General features: G+C 60.2%; 1 protein-coding gene across 1 annotated transcript; it reads right to left on the bottom strand.

Annotated features, from left to right (window-relative positions):
• Positions 1–14216: 14216 nt before the first annotated feature.
• IL9R (interleukin 9 receptor) lies at positions 14217–19717 on the bottom strand. Its single transcript, XM_058285632.2, has 9 exons — positions 19361–19717; positions 19118–19189; positions 18753–18864; positions 18489–18667; positions 18100–18245; positions 17289–17487; positions 16882–16984; positions 15986–16070; positions 14217–15197 (listed from the first exon to the last, which is right to left on the bottom strand). Exons 1-9 carry the CDS (start codon positions 19368–19370, stop codon positions 14712–14714), a joined length of 1392 nt encoding a protein of 463 aa, XP_058141615.1. The 5' UTR covers positions 19371–19717; the 3' UTR covers positions 14217–14711.
• Positions 19718–24855: the final 5138 nt, after the last annotated feature.

Below are 24855 nucleotides of genomic sequence, written 5' to 3'. Positions count from 1 at the left end.
ACTGAAAGAGCTCTATACAAATGGCCAAAAAATTAAATAAGTGCTTATATTATTACCTAAGTTTAAAATGTTAATGAGATCTCTATAATAATAAAAAGTGTAAGTCTTGACTAATGGAATTACTGTGTCTCTTCATAAAAAATAATTCTTGCTTAAATTGAAAGGAATAATTTATTTTTCTTAGGATTTAATGAAAGATATAATAGTGAATATTGAGAAAAGTAAAAGCTGTGGGAATGCTAACTGAAATGTTATAAGGTGTATTTTGTCCTAATATGGGATGTAAAAGTTAAGTAAATATTGAAAAAGGTAAACAATTTGTGAGAATGCTAACTGAAATTTAAGGTGTATTTTGTCTTAAAATGGTTAGTTTTATAAAATCAGAAAATAGAGATATGCGGAACAGAATTAGTATGCCTATAGCAAGTGGCAAAGGCATTGTGAGAGTATTCAGTGAGTTAATGTGTTTTGTAAAAGTAAGAAGAACCTGAATGAATACAAAAAGTACAAAAACTGTGTGAAAAGGTCAGCGATGGACTTTCGCAGCTCTTCAAGGCTGTCTGCCCTGGCCTGATGGCGATCAATCTGTCTGCATAGAGGAAACCCATGGAGTGGCCCTACTAAGAAACATCGGAGACGATGGTATCTCAGGGGCCTGGAACAGGCCAACAACTGGGACAAGCTGTAAGGGCCCTGCTGCTCTATCAAATTCTTTTTTTTTTTTTTTTTTTTAAAGATTTATTTATTTATTTAATTTCCGCCCCCTCCCCTGGTTGTCTGTTCTTGGTGTCTATTTGCTGCGTCTTGTCTCTTTGTCCGCTTCTGTTGTCGTCAGCGGCACGGGAAGTGTGGGCGGCGCCATTCCTGGGCAGGCTGCACTTTCTTTTCACGCTGAGCGGCTTTCCTCACGGGCGCACTCCTTGCGCGTGGGGCTCCCCCACGCGGGGGCCACCCTTGCGTGGCACGGCACTCCTTGCGCGCATCAGCGCTGCGCATGGCCAGCTCCACACGGGTCAAGGAGGCCCGGGGCTTGAACCGCGGACCTCCCATATGGTAGACGGATGCCCTAACCACTGGGCCAAAGTCCGTTTCCCTCTATCAGATTCTTAAATGTTGTTTGGTTGGGTAAGACAAAACTATATCATCTACTGTATTTGATAAAGTACAATGTTTTCTCATGTTAACAGAATTAGTAATATTGTTGGAATACTAAAAATCTTTTATCCCTCACAAAGATGTGTTAATTGGGAAGGTCCTTCCTGAGAGTAGGAGGACCTCCAGCAGGCTGCTTTAACAAATGGAAAAAATATAAAAAGAGGGGCAGGTGGACATGGACTTAGCCTGTGAATCGGCTGTGGCCAGCACCAGTATTGGCTGTGGGTGGGGTTTGTGGTGAAGGCACTATTCTGAGTACCCCTTGGGTTTCAGTCACGAATGTGGGAAGAGGCCAAACGTGCAATATGGAAAAGCAATTACGTGCAGCATGGCAAGCCCTGCTGAAAGTGAAGGATCTAACCCAGTAGTGTCTGGTCACTCTGAAGACTGCCGTCCCTATCCAGAGGTGGATTGCAAATGCTAAAAGCAAAACGAACAACGGGCTGTTGTGAATCACCCTCCATGGGGGAGAGATCTGTGGAAGAGCATCTGGGACCCCTGCCAGCCGTGACAGGTAACTGTGTCACGTCCCTGCCCACTCCTCTAACATCCCTCAGGACTGTCGAGGCAGATGCCTCATGAAGATCCAGAGCCACACAATCGACACCTGAGAGTGAGGCAGAGTGGCTCCACCAGAAAAGTGAACATCACGAGTCCCAGACCTTGGGGTGCCCGGCGCAGCAGTTCCCGCTGCCTGCTGCTCACCAACAGCTCGTGGCCTTAACGCTCACTTCAGTGCTGTGACGTCAGCACCTTCCAGCTCTTGGCAGGGGCGAAATACGCTTTCACTGCTACAGACACTGCAGTGGGACTCTCATAACAGGCCAGCTGTCTTCTGCCTGGAACGAGTCCTCACAATGATGGACTAAGTTTAAATTCAACACCGAGAGTGACCCCAGGTCTGGTGAAGATGCTAAGAGCAGGACCAAGGAAGGCAGTGAAATTATGATAAACTTCCAGCTGACCCACAGCCCAAAATGGGGAAGTAACAATAAGTTGTCATTGCCTCTGCCTCAACTATAGGAACTGGGGGAAATGAGGTCATTTTTGATCGAGTACTGGCCTAGATAGCCTTGCTGGTAGGAGATCTTAAGCCCATGAGAAATAAGTCATCACTAGTTAGAAGTTTATATAATCTGCTGCAGTTATGGATTATGTATAAAATGCTATTCTAAACTTGGAAGAAAAATTGCAAAATGTAACAGTGGCTGGAATTGCTGATGGACTACAGTCACTAAACCCTGTGACTTGGGGGGAAAGTCGGGGAGTTGGTATTCTGGGAGAAATGTTGCTTGTTTTCCTTTCTTTTGAACTTAGCCCTCAAAAGCACGCAAGGAGCCCTTGGGGGTATGAAGCAACGGGAAACCACCGAATCTGCCGAATCTGCCTTTGTTGCTTTACAAAAACAAAAAGGGGGGAATGTTGTGGAAACTGGCGTACCTGTTCCCTGTTTTTGCACTTGCCCCAGTTACTGTGAACGCTGCTGTGCGATGAGGAGCAGCTGCTCTGGAGTTGCTAATACATACCACGTGGAAACCAGGGGGAGGCCTCGGCTGCAGAAGCTGCGCGCCCCCTGGTTCCACCCGAGGCTCCTCTCTCCTGCTTCTCTTTGTCCACTATTTCTTTAAGTTCTGCGTTGCCTTCCCTTCCAGCAAAGCTATTGTTGAGCTGGTTCTCAGCAAATTTCCCCCTGAGATCAGGAACGGGACTTCACCAAAATTAAAGACTTTTTTGCATCAAAGGACATTATCAAGAAAGTGAAAAAACAACCTACAGAATTAGGAGAAAATATTTGGAAACTATGAATATGACAAAGTCTGATATTCAGAATATATAAAGAAGTCTTAAAACTCAACAATAAAAAGACTAACTTTCCAATTTTTAAAAAGGGGTAAAAGAATTAAATAAACATTTCTCCAAATAAGATATGCAAATGACCAATAAGCATATGAAAAGATGTTCAATACCATTAGCCATTAGGGAAATGCAAACCAAAACAATGGAACACATTCCATACCCACTAAGATGGCCATTGTCAAAAAAGGGGAAGAGAGGATGTGGAGTAATCAGAACCCTCATTCATTACTGGTGGGACTAGAAAGCCAGTGCGGAATACAATGTGATGATACCTCAATATGTTAAATAGAGAATTACCACATGATTCAGCTATTCCACTCCTGTGTACAGAAAAATTGAAAACAGGTATTCAAACAAAATCTTGTACACAAACATACTTAGCAGCATTATCACAATAACCAAAAGGTGGAAGCCATTCAAATTTCCACCGTCTGAAGACTAAATGGTCCATCTGTACAATGGAATATCATTCAGCTGTAAAAGGGAACAAAGTTCCGACACATGTCACAACATGGATGCCTTGGAAACATGTTAAGTGAAATAAGCGGGACACAAAAAATATTGTATAATTCCCCTTCTGTGAAGTACAGAGACAATACATTACCAGCTTGGGGGGTGGAGCTGAGGGAGATACGGGGAGTCATTGATTGCTTCAGTATTGGGCAGAGGTGATGGCACAACTTTTTGAAGGTAACCAACACCTCAGAATTGTATGCTTAAAATGGCTAAAACTCTGGAAAAAAAGATAAAGCAACAGAGGAAGAGGTTTTCATTGGCTCCTGACGAGGTAACGGGCTGAGCCTGCTCAGTTGTGGTTGTTCGGCCAAGGCGCCAGGGCCTCAGGGCCAAGCTGGCGAATGAGGAATCTCCCTCCGTGCACTGTCTGCGCGGAACTAACTGCAGGCGAGAATCTCTTCAGATAACCTGAAGGAACGCTGAAGCAGGAGAACCGGAGGTGGAATCTGCTAACAGCTAGTGGTGGTAAAACACGGGAGCAGGAGAAGGATTCGATGAATTTACAAAGCCAGTGACAACTTAAAGCTGTGCCGATGTTTTCTTGTCGTATTATTCATCAGCAGGTACTTTGTGGAAAATACTTGACTTCCCATGCAGTAACAAACCCCAGAAGGGGCAACGGGAACTTCTCTGCACAACCAGCATCAGCAGAGGCACGCGTGTGATCAGTCGTGATGATAGTGAGCACTGAGCGCGCGTGTGATCAGTCGTGATGATAGCGAGCACTGAGCGCGCGTGTGATCAGTCGTGATGATAGTGAGCACTGAGCACGTGTGTGATCAGTCGTGATGATAGCGAGCACTGAGCGCGCGTGTGATCAGTCGTGATGATAGCGAGCACTGAGCGCGCGTGTGATCAGTCGTGATGATAGTGAGCACTGAGCGCGCGTGTGATCAGTCGTGATGATAGTGAGCACTGAGCGCGCGTGTGATCAGTCGTGATGATAGTGAGCACTGAGCACGCGTGTGATCAGTCGTGATGATAGTGAGCACCGAGCACGCGTGCAATCAGTCGTGATAGTGAGCACTGAGCGCGCGTGCAATCAGTCGTGATGATAGTGAGCACTGAGCACGTGTGTGATCAGTCGTGATGATAGCGAGCACTGAGCGCGCGTGTGATCAGTCGTGATGATAGCGAGCACTGAGCGCGCGTGTGATCAGTCGTGATGATAGTGAGCACTGAGCGCGCGTGTGATCAGTCGTGATGATAGTGAGCACTGAGCGCGCGTGTGATCAGTCGTGATGATAGTGAGCACTGAGCGCGCGTGTGATCAGTCGTGATGATAGTGAGCACCGAGCACGCGTGCAATCAGTCGTGATAGTGAGCACTGAGCGCGCGTGCAATCAGTCGTGATGATAGTGAGCACTGAGCACGTGTGTGATCAGTCGTGATGATAGCGAGCACTGAGCGCGCGTGTGATCAGTCGTGATGATAGCGAGCACTGAGCGCGCGTGTGATCAGTCGTGATGATAGTGAGCACTGAGCGCGCGTGTGATCAGTCGTGATGATAGTGAGCACTGAGCGCGCGTGTGATCAGTCGTGATGATAGCGAGCACTGAGCGCGCGTGTGATCAGTCGTGATGATAGCGAGCACTGAGCACGCGTGTGATCAGTCGTGATGATAGCGAGCACTGAGCGCGCGTGTGATCAGTCGTGATGATAGTGAGCACTGAGCACGCGTGTGATCAGTCGTGATGATAGTGAGCACTGAGCGCGCGTGTGATCAGTCGTGATGATAGTGAGCACTGAGCACGCGTGTGATCAGTCGTGATGATAGTGAGCACTGAGCGCGCGTGTGATCAGTCGTGATGATAGTGAGCACTGAGCGCGCGTGTGATCAGTCGTGATGATAGTGAGCACTGAGCGCGCGTGTGATCAGTCGTGATGATAGTGAGCACTGAGCGCGCGTGTGATCAGTCGTGATGATAGTGAGCACTGAGCGCGCGTGTGATCAGTCGTGATGATAGTGAGCACTGAGCGCGCGTGTGATCAGTCGTGATGATAGTGAGCACTGAGCAGAATGGTGGGATCCATTCTTCTCATTAACAGATTTTTTTTAATCGCACTCAGTTATTATCGCACTTTGGATTTTGTCAGTAAGAACTTACGCTTTTATGTACAATGTATGCTTACACAATGAGTTAGCCAAAGCGGTGCTGATGCAAAATGCCAGAAATTTGTTTTGTTTTGTTTTTTAAAGATTTATTTTACGTATTTCTCTCCCCTTTCCCCCATTGTCTGCCCTCCATGTCCATTCGGTGTGTGTCCTTCTGTGTCCTCTTGTCCAGTGAAAGAGTGAACCTGACGAATGGCACAAAGGCCGTGCGGCTGGAGGCCGGCATTGCCGCCCAAACGGGGGGAGACCACGAGGGGTGAAGAGAGCAAGGCTGGGGGCCGCCTGCAGGGCCCTGAGTGCTGGGGCGCCACCCTGGCCGGCAGACAGGTCAGGAGGTCAGGGGGTCAGGGGTCACCGCCCGCTGAGGCCTGGCGCGGCCAAGCCAGCCAGGGTGAGACGCGTCCAGATTCGGGTGCATGGAGCGGGGAGCAGGTGTGAGGGCAGCGGGGCACGGGGCCAGCCTGGCAGCACCCACCCCTCGCCAGCAGAGGAGCGCCCCCCACGCCGCCAGAGGCTTGAGCGGCCGCGCCAGTGGGCTCCCCTCTGGGGCAGTGGGCATTGGCCAGGGGACGGGGCCATCTGCTCTGCGATTTACCTGTGCAGGTGGGCGGCACGGACAGGGGCCTCCCCTCCAGGGGCCTCTCCTCCAGGGGAGCCTGTGCGCTCGGGCTAGGTTCACGCGGCCCTGCCCCTCCAGCAGAGCTCCACGGACGTCCCAGGAGGGCCGGAATCTGGCCGGGACAGCGGCCTCCTGACCAGCACTGGCCGTGCCAGCAGCCCGCAAGGACAGGTGTCCCCTCCTGGGGGCAGGCTCCCACCCACACTCGTGTAGTGGCCTTGGAGAATTCGGGTGACATTTTCACCCAAGAGGGCACTGAAGGGCACCCAGGGCAGGTCTGGGACCTTCCCCGGGCGCCCGGGCCACTGCCAGCCACTCCTGACACCCGGTACATCGTAGCAGGTCGGGGGGCGCTGGCCGCCGGGCGCCAGTGTGACGGGGGAGGCCCTTCCCGGGCCCCCGAGGTGGCTTGGGTCCCGGGTCGTCGCCCTCACAGTGACGGTCACTGGCCTCGGCCCGGCCCCCGCCCCAACCTGGACTCCCCCCCCCCACCCCGCTCCCGCCCCGCCCAGCCCCTGGTGAGAGGTGAGCTCCCTCCCGAGGGCCCGCAGTGGGGGGGGGGGGCGGCGGGTCTCTTCCCCGGGGCAGCCCTGCGGGTCTCAAGGTCCAGCTACCTGCCGAGGGGCCCCGGGAGGAGCTCACAGTTGACCCCAGGCCACCGCCGCCCTCCACGGGCCGCGTCAGGGGCGCGCAGACACGCCCGGGGCCAGCGCGGCCCGGAGGCCCCCGGGCTCAGCCCCCAGAGCCTGGACGGGGGGCAAGGCCGACCCGGCCTCAGGGCCCCACGAAAGCGCCCGCCGCAGCGCCCCCTCGGCTTCCCGGCCGCGGCCTGTGCGGGGGCCGGGCCTGTGCGGGGGCCGGCAGGGCTTCTGCTCAACCACCCACCAGCAGGACAGACCCCGCCCGTGCGCCTTCTAGGCCTACCGGCCGCGGGACCCTCCAGAAGGGGGCTTCACAGGCTCGTCCCGGGGCCCCCGGCCCCCCTCCGCCTCGCCCCGAGCCCACCGCCCGCCTCTCCAGGCCAGGGCACCTCCTGGCGCCTCTCCTGCTGCTGGGGGTTCCGCGAGGACAGCGGCACCTGACAAGGCCTCCCCGAGGCTCGGCCCAGCCGGGTCCACGGACGCCCTGGAGGGCCGCCTGCGGCAACCTCAGGACGCCCGGGATGACCCGGGGCCAGGGCTCCCGCTGCCCCCATGAGGTCAGGAGGCTGGGTGGGGTCTGGTCCAGTAAAAAGCCGGCCAAGGGCAGGCCCGGGCCCCCAGATGCACTGCCACACAGCGCGGTTCACGGTGTTGGAAGGTCCTTGAAAGCTGCTCAAGGACACGAGGACAAATCCTTGTCCTGCCACCTGGGAGAGGCGCCTGGAGCCCCCGTATCTGCAGGGACAGGAAGTGCTCGAGAGGGCGCCACAGCAGTAGCCGCGGGGGCAGGGGAATGTACATCACGGCTATGGGGTGTGAATAAATAAAAAATTAGGGGGCGGGAAACCAGCAAGCTGGTGGCGGGGTAAGGATCTCCTGGAGTCGGCTCCTGCTCCAGGGCAGTCAGCAAACACCCAGGGCTCTCTGAGCTGGCTGAAGCACCTGCGTGGGGGCTCCAGGAGGCCAGAAGGGCATCCTGCCACATCCTTGAAGGAATGGAAGAAGGAGATGCCCATCTGCAGAGAAGACTCGTAAGTACAGGCTCCACGCCCCAGAGGCTGGTGCCCATCCTCCACTGGAGGCATAAGCCGCCTCGGAGCTGTTCCGCGGCTGGAACTGAAAGCTCTATTTTCCAAAAACAGGGGAGGAAGAGACACTTGGGCACCAATTTCAACTATGATGAGGAAATTCAGTGGGCTACAGTATAATCCCAAGAACAGCTAAAGTCTGAGCCTGTCCAAGCAGAAAGAGGCCGGGAGCCGCCATCTTAACTCCACGCCTGGCACGAGGGGAAGCGGGGCGGACTGAGGACCCCAGTGCTGGGGGGACCCGCTTCTTCCCATCCAGATCATATTGCAGGTCTAGCCTAGGCCCAGTGCCACCTCCAGCAGGGAGGAAGCTGCGGGGCCCTGCGCCAGCCTCTCCAGGAAGCTACCGGCCAAGCCATGGAGGCCAGTGATTGTCCTAGCCCGGCGGCACAAGTCACCCCAGGAGTTGCTCTGTGATGGGAATTGGAAGCTCCGTTTCCCAGAAACAGGAGGAGGAAATGGTTGGCTGCCTATTTCAGCTACAGATTGGGAGACTTGGCTGGCTAAGAGATAACCCTGGGAACAGGGGCTGAGAGCCAGCCCAAGTCAGAAAGAGGCTGGTAGCTGCCATTCTGACTCTGCCTGTAGCCTGAGGGGACGCCGGGCTGACTGAAACTCTGACTGAAATGCTCAGTGTCGACAGGAACCAGTTTCTTTCACACAGATCGGCCTGCAGCCCGCCTAGGCTTCAGCCCTGCCTCTGGAGGGGAGGAGGCTGAGGAGCCCTGCACCAGCCTATCCAGGTAACTGCAGAGAACTTTGGCTGGCACAGACTGAAAATCAGAAGTCTACCAGGGCAACTGTGGTCATCTTGGACCTGCAGTGCATAGATTGCTGCCCACATCTGCAGCTCCATCCCTGCCCCAGGCAGGGGAGACAGGGATGTGAAGCTTCATCAGTCTCTCTGGGCAACTACAGTCTAGGCCTGCACGTGGATTATTCCACACAGCTGTGACTCTGTCCTACCCTTGGCAAAGGAGAAAGTTGGTGCAATGAGGGCAGCTTGAGCCACCACAGCTTACAGCACCAACTACATACTTGGCTCCTACTGCATAACCAGCAAGGGAGAAAGGATAGGAAGCCCTAAACTAGAGAGAAAAACTGCACCCAGAATAAATACTCTAGTAAACCAGATGCGAAGACACCAACAAAAAACTACAATCCATACCAAGAAACAGGAAGCTATGGCCCAGTTAAAGGAAAAAAATAAACCTCCAGATGACATAAAGGAGTTAAGACAACTAATTATAGATGTTCAAACAAATCTCCTTAATAAATTCAATGAAATAGCTAAAGAGATTAGGGATATTAAGAAGACATTGGATGAGCACAAAGAAGAATTTGAAAGCATACATAGAAAAATAGCAGATTTTATGGGAATGAAAGGTGCAATCAATGAAATAAAAACATTGAAATCATATAATAGCAGATTTGAGAAGGCAGAAGAAAGGATTGGTGGGCTTGAAGAAATGGTCTCTGAAAGTGAACATACAAAAGAACAGATGAAGAATGGAAAAAATTGAACAAGGTCTCAGGGAACTACATGACAGCAAAATGCATGCAAACATATGTGCCCTGGCTGTCCCAGAAGGAGAAGAGAAGAGAAAAGGGGCAGAAGGAATATTTAAAGAAATAATGGTAGAAAATTTCCCAACACTATTGAAGGACATAGATATCCCTGTCCAAGAAGCACAATGTACTCCCATCTGAAAAAATCCAAATAGACCAACTCCAAGACACATGCTCATCAGAATGTCAAATGCCAAAGACAAAGAGAGAATTCTGAGAGCAGCAAGAGAAAAGCAATGCATAACGTATAAGGGATATCCAATAAGATTAAAGTGCTGATTTCTTATCAGAAACCATGGAGACAACAGTGGACTGATATATTTAGATAGTATGAGAGGAAAACTTCCAGCCAAGAATCTTATATCCAGCAAGACTGTCTTTCAAAAATGAGGGTGAAATTAGAATAGTCAGAGATAAACAGAAACAGAGAATTTCTAAGCAAGAAACCAGAATTTCAGGAAATACTAAAGGGTATGCTAGAGCCTAAAAAGAAAAGACAGGAGAGAGGGGCCTGGAAGAGAGTCTAGAAATGAAGATTATATCAATAAAAGTAATTAAAAGTATCAAAGAGTGGTGAAAATAAAATATGACAGATAAAACTCAAATAGTCAGGAATCAACTTAACCAATGATGTAAAGCACTTGTATTCAGAAAACTGCAACTCAATGTTAAAATAACTGGAAAAACATTCCATGCTCATGTATTAGAAGACTAAATATCATTAAGATGTCAATTCTACTCAAATTGATATACAGATTTACTGCAATCCCGATAAAAATTCCACCAGCATTAAAGAAAAAATTGAAAACACGATCATTAAATTTATTTGGAAGGGTAAGGAGTCCTGAATAGCCAGAAACATCATAAAAAGGAAATGTGAACCCTCATCTCCAGACTTTAAATCCTAATACCTACCTATAGTGGTAAAAACAACATGGTACTGGCCTAAAGACAGACACGATAGACCAATGGAACCAAATTTATGGTTTAGAAACACACCCTCACAGGTATGGTGAAGTGATTGTTGACTAGCCTGCCAAAATCACACAGCTCGGGCAGAACAATCCATTCAACAAATGGTGCTGAAAGAGTTGGACATCCATAGCTGAAAGAAGGAAAGAGGACCCCTATCTCACACCCTATCCAAAACCTAACTCAAAATGGATCAAAAAGCTAAAAATAAAAGCACGAACCATAAAACTTCCAGAAGAAATTACTGGAAAATATCTTCAAGACCTGGTGGTAGGTGGTGGATTCTTAAAGGAGATAAGAGAAGGACTGAGTGGACTACTGATGTTTAATGTATGTAGAAGTTTTAATTAGCTTTACTGTAAAAGTGTGGGAATGTATAGAGTGGATGGTAACACACAGTAACAGCTAGTTTATAAATGGGGATGTGACTGAAAATGGTAGTCTGGTTATGTAAATGCCAATTGACAGATGCTTGAGAATAATGTAGAAACTGGATAGCACAGTAACTCAAGAGATGGATGAGAATTGTGGCTGATGGTACAGTTGCAAGAGTGTCCTTTGTTAGCTAGAACAAATGTACATCACTACTGCAGGGTGTTGGGAATGTGGAGAAGCATGGGGAAAATACAGCTGGAGTGACCTATGGACTGTGGTTAGTTGCAATATAATATTCTTGCATCTATGTGAAAGATGTACTGTGCTGATACCGAGGCAGTATGGAAAATGTGACCCAAATGTACACTACGGACATGGCAATAATCAGATATTTCATCTGTAGCAAATAACACACCATATTGTGCTGTGTGGATGGAGGGGTGTTGTTTGGGAATTCTGCACATGTGCATGATTGTTTTATAAGTTTACAACTTCTGACATAAAAAAAACATATGTAAAAAATAAAAATAGGGTGGGTTGGGGAAAAAATACACCAAATATAAGAAAAAAACTATGATTAGTAAGATATTGACAGTGTTCCTTCATAGTTGGTAACAAACGTCTCACGACATTGCAAGGTGTTGGTGGAGGGCTGATGTAGGGGACCCCTGTATGATGTGCATGTTTGCTTTGTAAGTTCACAACTTTCACTATACACTTAATTGTGTGTTCATATATAAATGATATAAAGAGAATAATAATCAGATTGGTTAGGGGAAAACAACTTTGTTTAGTAGTAATATTTTGACAATGCTCTTTAATCATTAGTTAAAAAGGTTTAAAAACAATGCATGTTTTTGGTGGTAGGGTGAGATGTTACATATGTTTGTTTGATGTTATATGTTTGTTTTGTAAGCTCACAACTGTTATACATTTACTGTTTATGTATGTTTACGTATGAATGATATATTTCAATAAATGAAAAAAAAATAATGGGAGGAACAGACGTGGCTCAAGCGGTTGAGCGCCTGCTTCCCACACGGGGGGGGTCCCTGGTCTGGTTCTGGTGCCTCCTACGGAAAACGGAAATGAACAAACAAAAACGTAAAAACCAACTCAGGGGAGCCGATGTGGCTCAGGGGTTGAGCCCCAGCTTCCCACATACGAGGACCTGGGTTCCTTCCCCAGGCCCCAGCACCTCAAAAACATAAAGGTGGGGGGAAGCCACAGACAGGATGTGGAGAAACTGGAATCCTAGTTCACTGTCAGTGGGGATGCACAACGGTATACCCCTGTGGGTACCATTTTGGCAGATCCTCAAGAAGTTAAACAGAAGCACCACAAGACCCAGCAGTTCCACCTCTAGGTGTGCGCCCACACGAATTAAAAACAGGCAGTCAGGCAAAAACCTGTCCACGGGTGCTCAGTGCAGGGCGGTCCACGGCAAGCAGGGGCTGCAGCGAGCGGCTGAGCACGGGGCGGGTTTATCGGGTAAAGGAGAAACGGAGCTCCTACACACGCGACGACACGCGGGGACCCTGACCGCACTAAGTGCCAGAGGCCAGACTCCACGAACGAGACGTCCAGACGGGCAAACCTAGACAGACGAGGAGACGGACGCCAGGTCGGGGAGGGGCGCGGGCAGTGCCTGCTTGATGGCGCATGGGTTTCTTTAGGAATCACGAAAACGTTTTGGCTCTAGAGGTGGTCGTTGCTCAACACTGACCGTGTAAAATGAAGCGTACACTGTGAATGGCTGACTTTTGGTTACGTGCCGTTTACCTTTAAAGGGAGAAGGGGAGATGACCTCCCCGGTCGAGCCTGCTCCCTTCCCACGCCCTTGGCTGGCGGGAGGCCTCCAGGAGCAGCCGCTGCCCCGGCCTGGCCGGGCACACCGGGCGCGTGACTGGCCACGCCGCACCCCCCCAGCCCCGAAGTCCCTCTCGATGCCGGTTCCCAACCTCCGCTCCCCGGCCGTCCCAGAAGCCGCCCGGGGCCCCGTGGCACTGTGCCCAAGGGTGGCCCCGTCCCCATTGCGCCGGCTCAGCCTTCCAGGAGCGCCGCGCAGGGTCGGGCAAGGCAGGCTCCGGGCGGTGGGGCTCGTCTCCCACGCAGCCTCTGCTCGAGGCCCACACCCCAGCCACACGGCCTCGGGCGGCAGCGGCCAGCAAGGTCCGACCCCGCGGAAGGCCCAGGCCACACGGCTGCAGAGACCAGGGCCAGCCCCCCCAGTACTTCTCATTTGGTCGGAGCTGAGGATCCCCGCGCCCCACTTGTGACCACGGCCCTCCAGGGTCCGTCCCACTGGACCCCAGTGGCTCCTCGGGCCCGCGGGCTGGGGTGGCCGGTCCCAGGAGGGAGGGGCCTCTGACGCTGGGGCCCGAGCCTGCGGTGCCCGTCTGCCCAGGTCAGCACCCCGGGGACGGCTCGTTCCAGCCGACCTTCCTCTGGGCCAAGTGGACACAGCCCCAAGCGCAGGCCTGCCGTGGCCCTCCCCGCACCGGGAGGACAGCCCCAGGGCCCAGGGAGGGGACTGGTCTGGGTCAGGGGAGCCCTTGAGGAGACCCCGGGGTCAGGGGTCAAGAGGCCACAGCAGAGTCAGGGCACCTGCTCCCCGCCCCACCCCATGGGGAGGCAGGCCCCTCTCAGGCCACGGGCGCTGCCCGCCGTCCTGAAGCTCTGGCCACCACTCTCGCCCCATGGGGCCACGGGATGATGCGGACAAGGAGGTGCAGGGAGCCACCGAGGCCAAGCCCAGGCAGCCGGGCACCGCCAGGCCCCCTGACCTCGGGCCCCCCGCCCCCTCAGCCCCACTACCCCTCCTCAGGCCCCCCGACCTCGGGCCCCCCGCCCCTCCTCAGCCCCACTACCCCTCCTCGGGGCCCCCCGCCCCCTCTTTGGGTCCCCCGCCCCTCCTCAGCCCCACTACCCCTCCTCAGGGCCCCCTGCCCCCTCTTCGGGTCCCCCGCCCCTCCTCAGCCTCACTACCCCTCCTCGGGGCCCCCCGCCCCCTCCTCGGACCCCCCAGCCCCCTCCTCAGGCCCCCCACCCTTCCTCCTTGGGGCCCACTCCTGCCCCCTCCTCGGGGCCCCACAGCCCCCTCCTCGGGCCCCCATTGCCCCTACCTTGGGGCCATTGCCCCCTCCCAGGCCCCCACCCCCTCCTCGGACCCCCGTCCGTCCTCGGGCCTCACTGCCCCTCCTCGGCCCCCCGCCCCTCCTGGGGGCTCCTGCTGCCGTCGGTCTGGAGCAGCCGCTGTGCCTTCCGCGCTCAGACCTCCAGGCTGCACAGGCCCCGCAGGCAGCTGCTTAAACCAGGGGGATTTATTGTCGCGGCCTGAAGCGAACGTCAGATGAAGCCTGTCCTTGGCCTGTGTCCGCGTGGCTCAGCCGGCGCCCCGACCGGACCGTCCCTCTGTCTTTCCGTCTGTGTCCACACCTCCGCAGCCCTGGAGGTTCAGGGCCCGGTAACCAATCCCACTTCAGAAATCCACTTGCAGATGAGCTCACGGTTCCAGGAGCGGGAGCCAGGCCTCGGGACACACTCAGCCACCGACGGCGAGGACCCTCTGGACGCACTGGCAGATGCAGCGGCCGCGTTGCCGCCTCACCTGGCGGCCATCAGGGCGGTGCAGGACAGGTGGGGAGGCCCGCGCCCCTTCCAGGCCAGAGAAGGGGGCCTTTGGTGGAGCACCCACAGGTGCCCCGTGGGGAGCAAGCAGAACCCAGCCACCCTGAGTCCAGGCCCCGGCCAAGGTCAGCTGCAGAGACTAGGGTCCACCTCCCAGAGGGCCGGCGGCCGAGTCAGGGCCCCAGGGCTCCCGGGCCCGCCGCCCGCCTCTGGCTGTCCCCGGTTCCCAGGCAGGGCCCGCTTCCATGCTGGGTGTCCGCGGGGGGGCCGCAGGCCAGGGTGCAGAGGGGGTGCACCCCGTCGCAGGCCAGGGCGCAGTAGTCGCTGCCGCCACCCGTGGGGTCGGGGGGAGCCGGCCTGGTGGGGGGCATGAGGGTCCAGTCCTCCTGCGGCAGGTAGGCCGGCAGCTGCTCCCCCCACTCCTCGCTCCCTGCCGGCAGCTGGTCCCCCGAGACGGGGGCAGGGGTGCCCCCCAGGAGGCCACAGCCCGCGCCTGCCCCCTCCTTCAGGCCCGCTGGCCACTGGGGACGCGCTGGGCTGCGGGGGACGCAGGCGAGCGGCGAGATGGCCTCCCCACAGCCGGGCTTCGAGGCCCCTGGCAGGGGGCTGCTGCCCCCGTGGCTCGGCAGCACACCGGCTCGGTGGACCCCCGTCCAGGTCTGGAATGGAGCGCGGGTCAGGGGTGGGCTCGGGCCACACTGGAACGTCCTCTCTCCCACCGCAGCCCCCTTTGCAGGGGCCCCTCAGTATCCGCGCCGCACAGCGCTCGCCACTGCCCCCCACCCCCGTGCCTGCGGGTGCTGAGGGGGGAGAACCCGGGGCCAGGGGCCTCCAGCCCCGCCCACCCCTCCACACAGGGGCGGGGGGGGGGGGGCACGGCCCCCCTGGGCCTCCCCAGGGCAGCTGCTCTCGGGGTGGGGCCGGAGCCTCCACCAAGCGTGGAGGGCACCCACAACCCCCTCCAGGGCTGACCCAGGGGCCCAGGCTACGAGGCGACCAGACACCCCGGCAGGTGCCACCTGTCCCCTAGAGGGGGCTCGGTGCCGCAGTGTGCGCCAGCTCAGCCCGCCCCGGCCGCCTTGGAGGGGAGGTGGACACAGCCCAGCGCAGGGAGAACCGCTATTGCGGGATGAAGACCCTGGAGGCGATGCCTTGGCAGGAAGCAAAAGGGTCTTGCTCCTTGCTAAGGCGCGGGGGGGGGGGGGCACATGCCACGGGATGGGGACGCAGGCAGCGTGGGGCAAGCAGGGCGCTGGGCCAGCCCCACCCTGAGCTGACCGCTGACCCTGAGGGGCTGCTTCGAGCCAGAAGAGACCCTAGATTAAAAGAGCTCAGAGGTGGGAAGTAAAGAACGCGGGGCTCCCGCGCACTGAAGACAGCCGGCTCTCCACGCACGGAAAAGCTCAAATAGCCGCCCCCCGCGCCCCCCCCCGCCCCGCCCCCGCACCTGGAAGTTGCCGCTGTGCACGCTGTAGAGGGGCTGGAAGAAGGCCGCCGGCGAGGGCACGGCCTGGCAGAGGGTCCCCTTCACCCTGAGGCGGGCGGGGGTCAGGGGCGGGGGTCAGGGGAGGGGGTCAGGGGCGCGGGTCAGGGGCGGGGGTCAGGGGCGGGGGTCAGGGGCGCGGGTCAGGGGCGGGGGTCAGGGGCGGGGGTCAGGGGCGCGGGTCAGGGGCGGGGGTCAGGGGCGGGGGTCAGGGGCGCGGGTCAGGGGCGGGGGTCAGGGGCGGGGGTCAGGGGCGGGGGTCAGGGGCGCGGGTCAGGGGCGGGGGTCAGGGGCGGGGGTCAGGGGCGGGGGTCAGGGGCGCGGGTCCACCGCGGCGCGGCGGCGCGCAGCCGTCTCTCCCCGCGGGCTCCCGGCACGGCGGCCGGTCCTGCGCCGGGCCCCGGGGCAGCCCCTGCCCGCCCCTAGCCCTCGCCCTGCCCAGGACGAGGCACCCCACCCGCCCCCCGGCCCCCGCGTGTTCCCCCTCAGACCCCCGGCCCCGCCGGGCAGGGCCCGCGCCCCGCACCCCCGCGGCCCATGGCCGGAGCGCCCGGCGGAGCGGGGACCGTCCCAGCGAGGCTCCAGCCCCGCCCCACGTCCTGCCCCGCGCCCACCCGGCGGGGCCACGCACCACCCGACACGCAGCACGTGGCCCCCGAGAGGAGGGCCCTGGTCTGCCTTGTCGCGCCCCAAACTGCCGTCAGAGTCGAGAACCAGCGAGCAGCCGCCAGGTGCGCGGGCCACTGGGCCGGGGCTCTGTTTGGCCCGGCACCCCCTCCCTCCCCCCTGGCAGCCGGGAGTCCGGCCGGGCCCCCCTCCCCCCGAGGGGCACTGGCGGCGCACGCGCCCTGGCGGCGTACCTGGGCGACAGCTTGAGCAGCAGGTAGGCCAGGCCGGCCAGCAGCAGGCAGGCGCACAGAGCCACCAGGCTGCGGTCGGGCCCCCGGGGGGGCGTCCGCGGGCCTGCGGGCAGGACGGCCAGGGTCGGCAGCAGCCTCGCGCAGGCTGCGCCCCCAGACCCGCACGCCAGAGGCTCCCCGCGAGCAGGCCAGGTGGAGAAGTTCGGGCGGGCTCCTGAGCACGTGCCGTCCTGCTAACGTGCCCCCGCCGGGGGTCAGCAGCGCGCCTGAGGTCGGCCCGCCCCCCGGCAGACGCGGGGGAGCCCAGACGTGCCAGCCCACACCCCGCCCCCCCCGGCCCCTTACTGCGCTGCAAGCTGCTGCGGGGCCGGGAGCCCCGGGGATCCTCCGGGGGGGCCGGCACCCACCTGGCCTCCCGGGCGCCGCGAAGCGCACGGGCTGGCTCCACTCGCTCCACTGGCCCTCGAAGCGCTCCTCGTCCACGGCGGCCGCCTGCGCTGCCATCTGCACGCGCAGCCTGGCCTCGTAGGTGGAGCCGGCGTCCAGCTCCGCAGCCTCGAGGCGCAGCCGGGTCACCCCCACAATGTGGCCCTTGTGCCGCGCCCGCTGCGGGGGTGGGGGGGCGGGCAGCTGGGCGCGGGGAACGTCCGCAGGCCCCCGCCACGCTCACACATCACGCGCACACGGGCAGACACGCGTGCACGCACTCATCACACGCCCGGCACACTCATCAGCCACACCCCTGTGCGCACACACTCCTCACAATCTGCCCATTCACATTTGCACGTGCAGTGTACACACATTCAGAGCCTTACACACTCATCACACATACACACCCTCACCTACACAGGCACATCCACACACGGTCATCACACGAGGAGTCACACACGTGCGCACACTCAGAGCTAAACTGGTGCATAAACAGACACACAGTCACACACACTGCATACATCTGCAGTCACACCCTCATCAGTTCACACCCATGTGCACACACATCCACCAGCACACGCAGGCACACGCACTCATCAAAACGCACAGGTCGCCGTCGCACACGTGCACATTCACAGGCACCCTGAGCTTGTGCACGCTCAGCAGGCACGCCCGTGTGCACGAGCACACAAACACGCACTCACACACACACATCCTCGTGCATGGACACACGCGTGGGCCCGCGCCCGCGCCCCACGCCTGCCCGGGCCCGGGCGGCCGGGCAGGTACCTCCCAGGCCTCCTCCTGCCTGCGGAAGGCCAGCTCGTGGTCCAGGAGCGCACGCAGCGGCTCCAGCGCGGGGCTCACGCCCCATGTCAGCACGCAGGAGTCGGCGCTGACGTTGCTCTGCAGGTCGGAGGGCGGGTCCAGCTTCACTGGAACAGAGCGGCCCCCAGGTTCTCCGGCGGCAGGGGCTCCCGCGCCCGCGGCCGGTCCCCCACACGGGGCGCCCCCTGTCGGCTGGACGTCCCCCCAGCGTCCGCCTGGAGCCCCTGTGGGGGCTGAGCACCCCTCAGCCGAGGCCCCTGCCCCTCCCCGCCGCCCCTCCCAGCGCCCAGCCTGTGCCCGGCACAGGCCTCGCGTGGCGGCCCCGGGTGCTGCCCGCAGCCAGGGCTCACCGTGTCTCCGGGGCAGGAACTGCGGGTCCAGCAGGCTGACCTGCTCCTCCCCAGAGACGAGGCGGTGCAGGGTGATGGTGAAGCTGTCGGACGGCAGGAGCACCTCCTCGGGCGGCAGCAGGAAGCTGCACGCGTCGGCCAGGAAGACGCACCTGTGCGCGCCGCCTTGCGCGTGGTTGCTGCAAAGGGCGCGTTTCCCGTGGCTGCTGCCATCGCGGGGACCCGCCGCGCGGCCCCGACCGGTGGTCTGCTCCCCAGCCTCACCTGGTGAAGACGAGCCAGGAGCCGGCGCCCTGGCCCAGCTCCGGGCCGGACCAGCGGCAGTCGAACCGGAGGATGTTGTTGGTGAAGCAGGTGAGCGCGCCGGCCGCCGGCCCTGCGGACAGCGACGGGCAGCGGGTGCGGCTGGGCACCTGAGACCCAAGCCCCAGAGAGGTGGTGGGAGGTTCTCCCGGGCAGGGTGGGGCGGTGCGGGGGAGACCGGCCCAGGGAGGGGTCGAGACTCACCCAGGGAAGGGCCTGGCGGAGGCAGGGGCCCCGGGCACAGGTGGGGACCCCGCCCCAGGGGAGGGGGTGCGCCCAGCGCAGCCCCAGCCCTCCACCCGCACACGGACGCCACCCGGCCTCACCTGCGGCCCCCCGGGCTGCGCCCCAGCACGCGCAGGTGCACACCAGGAGCCAGGTGCCCTCGGCCGTCCCACCTGCAAGGCACTGGGCTTAGGCGCGCCCCCCGCCCGGGCCCACCCCACAGGCAGGTAGGGCTGGGCTGCTGGCGCCACACCCCGCGTCTCCTGCGTGAATTCTCACGCTGGCCGTCGCCAGTCCCCGAGGGGGCGGCCCGTCCAGCGTCCACAGCCGGCGGTCCGGCTAACCTGGGCACATTCCTCTTGTTTGTCTCCTTCACATCAAGACCAGCTCGAGGTTCTGCCCCCGGAGAGCAGCGGGGACGGGCGGCAGCAGCCCCGAGTTCTCTCTGCCACGCCCCTGCTGGGCCGCCGAGGTACCGCCCAGGGCGAGGCACTCCGTGCTGGGGTGCAAGCCTCAGACCCGGTTCCCAGGGGAGCAGGGGGTCGGCCGAGACCTGGGACGGGTTGCCAGGAAGTGCCGGGCGCCGAGCAGACGCTGACGTGCTACGGTCCCGTCCCGCAGCTGCAGATGGCGGCCCGATAGCCCCGGGGCAGGAAACAGCGCAGGCCTGACTGCGATAAGGAGGCAGGAGAGCAGCAGGCGCAGCGGGCCCCGTGCCCCCAGCCGCAGGCCCACACCCGCCGGCCCGACGGAAGGTGTGACGGGAGCCGCCGCATCTCAGGCGCGGGACCTGTGGGGCAGCACGCGGACGCAGGGCGGCTGGCACGCCCCCACGCCCCCGCACACGGGCGCAGGCTGCAGGGACGGAGGGACCCCACGTCTGTGTGGACGGCGTGAGCCGGGAGCTGACAGGGCCAGGCCACCCCCTCCCGCCAGGGGAGGGGGCCAGGCCCGCCTTGAGCAGTCCCCTGCGTCATATTCGGTGCCCCCTTCTGTACCCAGGGGCTCCAGGACCCCCTTATCGGCTCCCCACAGGAACCGCACACACGATTTGCAAGCCAGGCTGGGATGCCCTGGGGCGAAGCGCAGCCAAGCTCGCGGAGGCAGGCACAGCTGGGGGCTTTCTGAGCCAGGGCCACCCACCCTGGCAAAGACCCCCGCCCATGAGCTCCTGCGTTCCACAGATGCACTGCGGCCGGAGGCTGTGCCAGGACGGAGCTGGACACGTGTGCAAAGGCAGCTCCGCTGAGCCTGGAGGACGGCGGGCGGGGCGCGGGGTGGACACTGCTGGGGGAGGGCAAAGCTGGCAGTGGGGGCGATGGGGGCCCAGAGGGGCAGCACGCAGCCAGGGGGAGGCCCTTTCCTGAGGGGTGAGCGGGAACGCCGGCTGCAGCCCAGGGGACCTTAGGGCTGGACACACAGGAGGGGCAGCCCTGGCAAGACGGGCAGAGAGCCGGGGCAGAGGGCGGTGGGAGTCAGGAAGCACAGGGGCGCGGCGTGGGGGGCAGCGCGGGCGTCACTGCTGCGCTGCCCTCCCTGCCCGGCCACCCTCCAGGCCCATACCCATGCCTCTTCCTTACACTCACCCCAACCCCCGGCCAGAGTGGCCGCTGGGCGCCAGGCCAGGCCGCTGGGCGCCCCACGGGACCTGAACTGACGGGGGCGGGCCAGGGTCGGTGGGTCAGGGTTGGAGGAAGGGGGGACCCGCTCTCTGGGCGCCTGGTGACTGAAGAGGAGTGGTCCTGCCCCGGCCCCCGGCAGCCCCCAGCAGCCCCCGCCGGGCAGCCCCAGGCGTGCACCAGCAGCTCCGCTCGGCCCGCCGGCCCTGCTGCGCCCTGCCCCCAGCCTGATGCTTCCTGAACCCCCTGGCCAGGGCTGGCGCTGGGGGCAGGCTGGGGAGGGGAGCCGAGGGGCAGGGGTCCCGGCAGGGCGGCGGCCTCACGCTGTGCGTCCAGCGGCTCCCCGGCTGAGCTGCCTGGAGCCCGCGGGCGCTTGGCCCTAAGGCCCCCGAGGGCCTGGCGGAGGGGCTCCACCTGGGGCACGCCAGGCGCCCGCCCTCAGCGCCCGCCGACGTCCGCGGCTCACAGTGCCTGGAGAGGCTGGAGCGAAAAACCCAGACTAACGGTCCAGACGCGCTGCCCCAGGGCCTGACCTCCAGCCCTGAGGCCCCTGGGCTGCGGCAAAGCCCCTTGGCTGATGCCCGAGATAAGTGCAGCAGCCCAGGGCGACGCACGGCCGCCGGACATGCATGGCCCACGTGGAAACCGCCAGGGCACAGCGAGGGAGGCCTGAGGGGGCTGGGCGGCCGGGGGTCTGGGTGGCTGGAGGGGGCGGGGAGGTTGAGGGGGGCCATGGGGCCGGGGGGCTGAGGGGAGCTGAGGGGAGCTGAGGGGGCTGGGTGGCTGAGGTGGGCCAGGGGGGGCCGTGGGGCTGAGGGACTGAGGGGGGCCGAGGGGGCCGAGGGGGGCTGAGGGGGGCCGGGGGAAGCTGGGGAACTGGGGGGCTAAGGGACCAAGGGGCTGAGGGGGCTGAGGGGCTGAGAGGGGCTGAGGGGGCCAGGTGGCTGAGGTGGACGGGGGGGGGTCATGGGGCTGAGGGGGGCCAGGGGGAGCTGCGGGGGCTGAGGGGGCTGGGTGGCTGAGGTGGACGGGGGGGGGCTGGGGGGCTGAGGGGGGCTGGGGGGAGCTGGGGGGCTGAGGGGGCCGGGTGGCTGAGGTGGACGGGGGGGGGCTGGGGGGCTGAGGGGCTGAGGGGGGCTGGGGGGAGGTGGGGGGCTGAGGGGGCCGGGTGGCTGAGGTGGATGGGGGGGCTGAGGGGGGCTGGGGGGAGCTGGGGGTCTGAGGGGGCCGGGTGGCTGAGGTGGGCTGGGGTGGGGGCTGAGGGGCTGAGGGGGGCGGGGGGAGCCGTGGGGAGCTGGGGGGCTGAGGGACCGAGGGGCTGAGGGGAGCTGAGGGGGCTGAGGGGGCCGGGTGGCTGAGGTGGGCTGGGGTGGGGGCTGAGGGGCTGAGGGGGGGGGGGAGCCGTGGGGAGCTGGGGGGCTGAGGGACCGAGGGGCTGAGGGGAGCTGAGGGGGCTGAGGGGGCCGGGTGTCTGAGGTGGGCTGGGGTGGGGGCTGAGGGGCTGAGGGGCGGGGGGAGCCGTGGGGAGCTGGGGGGCTGAGGGACCGAGGGGCTGAGGGGGCTGAGGGGCTGAAGGGCGAAGGGCCGGCCTCTCCCTCCAGCGGCCACGGTCGCCCGGGCTGGCTCCCGCGAGCCCCGCTGCGCTAGCCGCAGCAGGCGGGGCCTGGCGTGCAGGGCAGGGGCCTCCTCTTCAGGCTTCTCCGACCTGAGCGCAGCTTCTCCTTTCTCTGCCTGAGGAGACGGTCCGGGAAGGGCGCGTGTTAAACGTGAACGTCGGGAGACCCCGACCCGCAGAAGGAAGCCCCCTCAGGCGGCGAGTGCCTTGGCTAAGTCCCCGGGAAGAGCCGGTCAGCACGGCTGGCGGGAGCACCGCCGCCCTGCCCGTGGCTGCTTCCAGCTCCGGCCCCGTCAGTCAGCGTGTGAAACTGCCCGTACAGGCTGTGATTTAGAGCTCATCGTCCCCTGCAGTGGGTGTTGCCTCGTGGCCCGCATTTGCTGTTTTCCTAGCCGTAGGGAATGACTGTGGCCACAACCACTGGCCAGCCAGAACGAGCACTTCTGTAGAAAATACTTCCTAGGGGCTGAACTGTAGGGTCTCAGAATTAGGAGTTTTTAAAGTATCAAGACACGCTGCCACATCACCCTCTAAAAACACCGTGCAGCATCTCATCCCCCTGCAGCGTGAGGCCCAGAGCCCTTGCCAGCAGCACCCGTTATCAGTCTCTTTCATCTTTGCCGATCTGACAAGCAAAGATGTTTTGATGTTTTAATTTGCACTTCCTTGACTATTACTGAAGATAGGCATCTTTGCAAATATTTATTGGCCCTATGTTGTTTTGGGAACCAAATAAGGTCACACTTGGGTGTGCCGTGTGGGTGTGCTGTGTGGGCTCGGCAGGTGCCTGTGTGTGGGGCCTCCGTGGGGCAGGGCTTGGCACCCTGCGCGGCAGCTGCCCGGGTCTGCAGCCTCTCCAGGACCCTCGGAGCGCGAAGGAACCCCTGAGCAGGCACCGGTCGCAGCGCGCCTCTCGCAGCCCCGCGTTTCGGTCCCCGGGCCCCCCGCAGCCCCAGGAGCACACTGCCTCCTCCTGGAGCCGGCCCGCGCCAAGCTGGCCCGCTGCGATTACCGCGCCGCGGGCCTGCCTGCCCCGCGCTGGTGCCCGCAGTCCTCGGAGACCAGCAGCGCTCGCCTCCTGCCTCGAGGGACCGTGTCTCCTCCCGCCTCCCCCGAGGTCGACCGCCAGCTCCGGCTCCTCCGGGGCTCCCCCCGACTCCTCCTGAATCTGTTCTTCAGGCCCCCAGAACCCGCATTAGGCGGCACCCCCAGTGGGCCACACGTGTCCAGAACCGGAGCCTTCAAGGGCCATCCTTCGGGGCTCACGTGGGCTGAGGTTCCAGGTCCCGCACATTTCTCGGGGCGCAGGACTCGGCCTAATGATCCTCCCACCCTGCCCCCGGGGTCCTCCCTGCCTGGAGGAAGGAGCCCGGATCTGCCTACGTAGGAATGCAGCCCACGCCACCCACACCCTGACCCCTGAAGAGACCCCAAGGGCTGCAAGGGGAGGGAGGAGATCCTGGGAAAAGCCAGGGAGCCTCCGTTTCTGCCTTGTAATTCTCTCCAGTTCTCTGGCTGACCTCTGAACTACACGTGTGCAGGTCAACACCAAGAGGCCCAGCTAAGCTCACCCTGAATCAAGATTCCAGCGCTGTCCACCTCGCATACACAGAGCTGGGAGCCTGCTAAAACGAAAAATGATCAACACTTGCCAGAAAAGCATAACTGAATCCATGGTCTCTACAATGTATGTTATTCACAAGTTCTAAGCCCTTTTTTTTTAAGATTTATTTTTATTTATTTTTTATTTCTTTCTCTCCCCTTCCCCGCCCACTCCCCCCCTGCAGGGCACTCCTTGTGCGCATCAGCACTGCCGTGGGCCAGCTCCACACGGGTCAGGAGTCCTGGGTTTGAACCCTGGTCCTCTCAAGTGTAGGCAGACGCCCTATCCATTGAGCCAAATCCACTTCCTAAGCCCAAATTATTACACACACAAAGAAACAGAACTATGTGACCCATAGGTAAGAGACGAGACAATCGATGGAGACTGACTTCCAAGACCCAGCTGTTGTATACTTATAAGAAACAGGTAGGAAATGTCAGAGAAATAAAAACTATAAAAAAGAGCCAAAAGGGGGAGCAGACGTAGCTCAAGTGGCTGAGTGCCCACTTCCCATGCACGGGGTCCTGGGTTCAATCCCCAGCGCCTCAAAAACAAACAAAAGTTTATAAGTGAAATACCATATTGAAAACAAAAGGAAACATTGTAATAGAGCCGAAAACATGAGGGAACATTAACCATAAGGAATCCCTGAAAGAAGGGGAAGGCACCTGAGGTCAGGCGCGACTGACAGGAAACACAGCCTGAAACACCGCCTGGAGAGGACATGGGAGAGAGCGGGCAGGGGGCCTTCCTGAGAGCGCGCAGGGAGCTGGCAGCAGTCCCGGCAGGGGAGTCGGGGTCCTGAACGTGCAGCAGCCAAGCTGGCCGCCGGTTCGCGCCACGCCTGCACCTTCCGGGCCGTGCTGGACACCGAGGCCAGGGAAGGCCAGAGCTGTCCTCAGTGGCTGCACCACCCGACACCCCACCAACGATGCCCTGGGGTCGCAATTTCTCTGCATCCTCCCCTCTTGTAACAACTTTTGACTTAAGTCTATTTGTCGG

The sequence above is a fragment of the Dasypus novemcinctus genome, chromosome 23 (assembly GCF_030445035.2).
Source record: "Dasypus novemcinctus isolate mDasNov1 chromosome 23, mDasNov1.1.hap2, whole genome shotgun sequence".
In the NCBI taxonomy this organism is placed as follows: Eukaryota; Metazoa; Chordata; class Mammalia; order Cingulata; family Dasypodidae; genus Dasypus; species Dasypus novemcinctus.
This window is presented reverse-complemented; position numbering and strand designations above follow the sequence as displayed.

Excerpts from the sequence above, each read along its gene's own strand:
- IL9R (XM_058285632.2), bottom strand. Across the intron at positions 16,985-17,288 it reads CGCGGCGCCCGGGAGGCCAG|GCCCGCGGACGCCCCCCCGG; the intron begins GTGGGTGCCGGC and ends TCCTGCCCGCAG. Across the intron at positions 15,198-15,985 it reads TGCACAGCGGCAACTTCCAG|ACCTGGACGGGGGTCCACCG; the intron begins GTGCGGGGGCGG and ends GCTCCATTCCAG.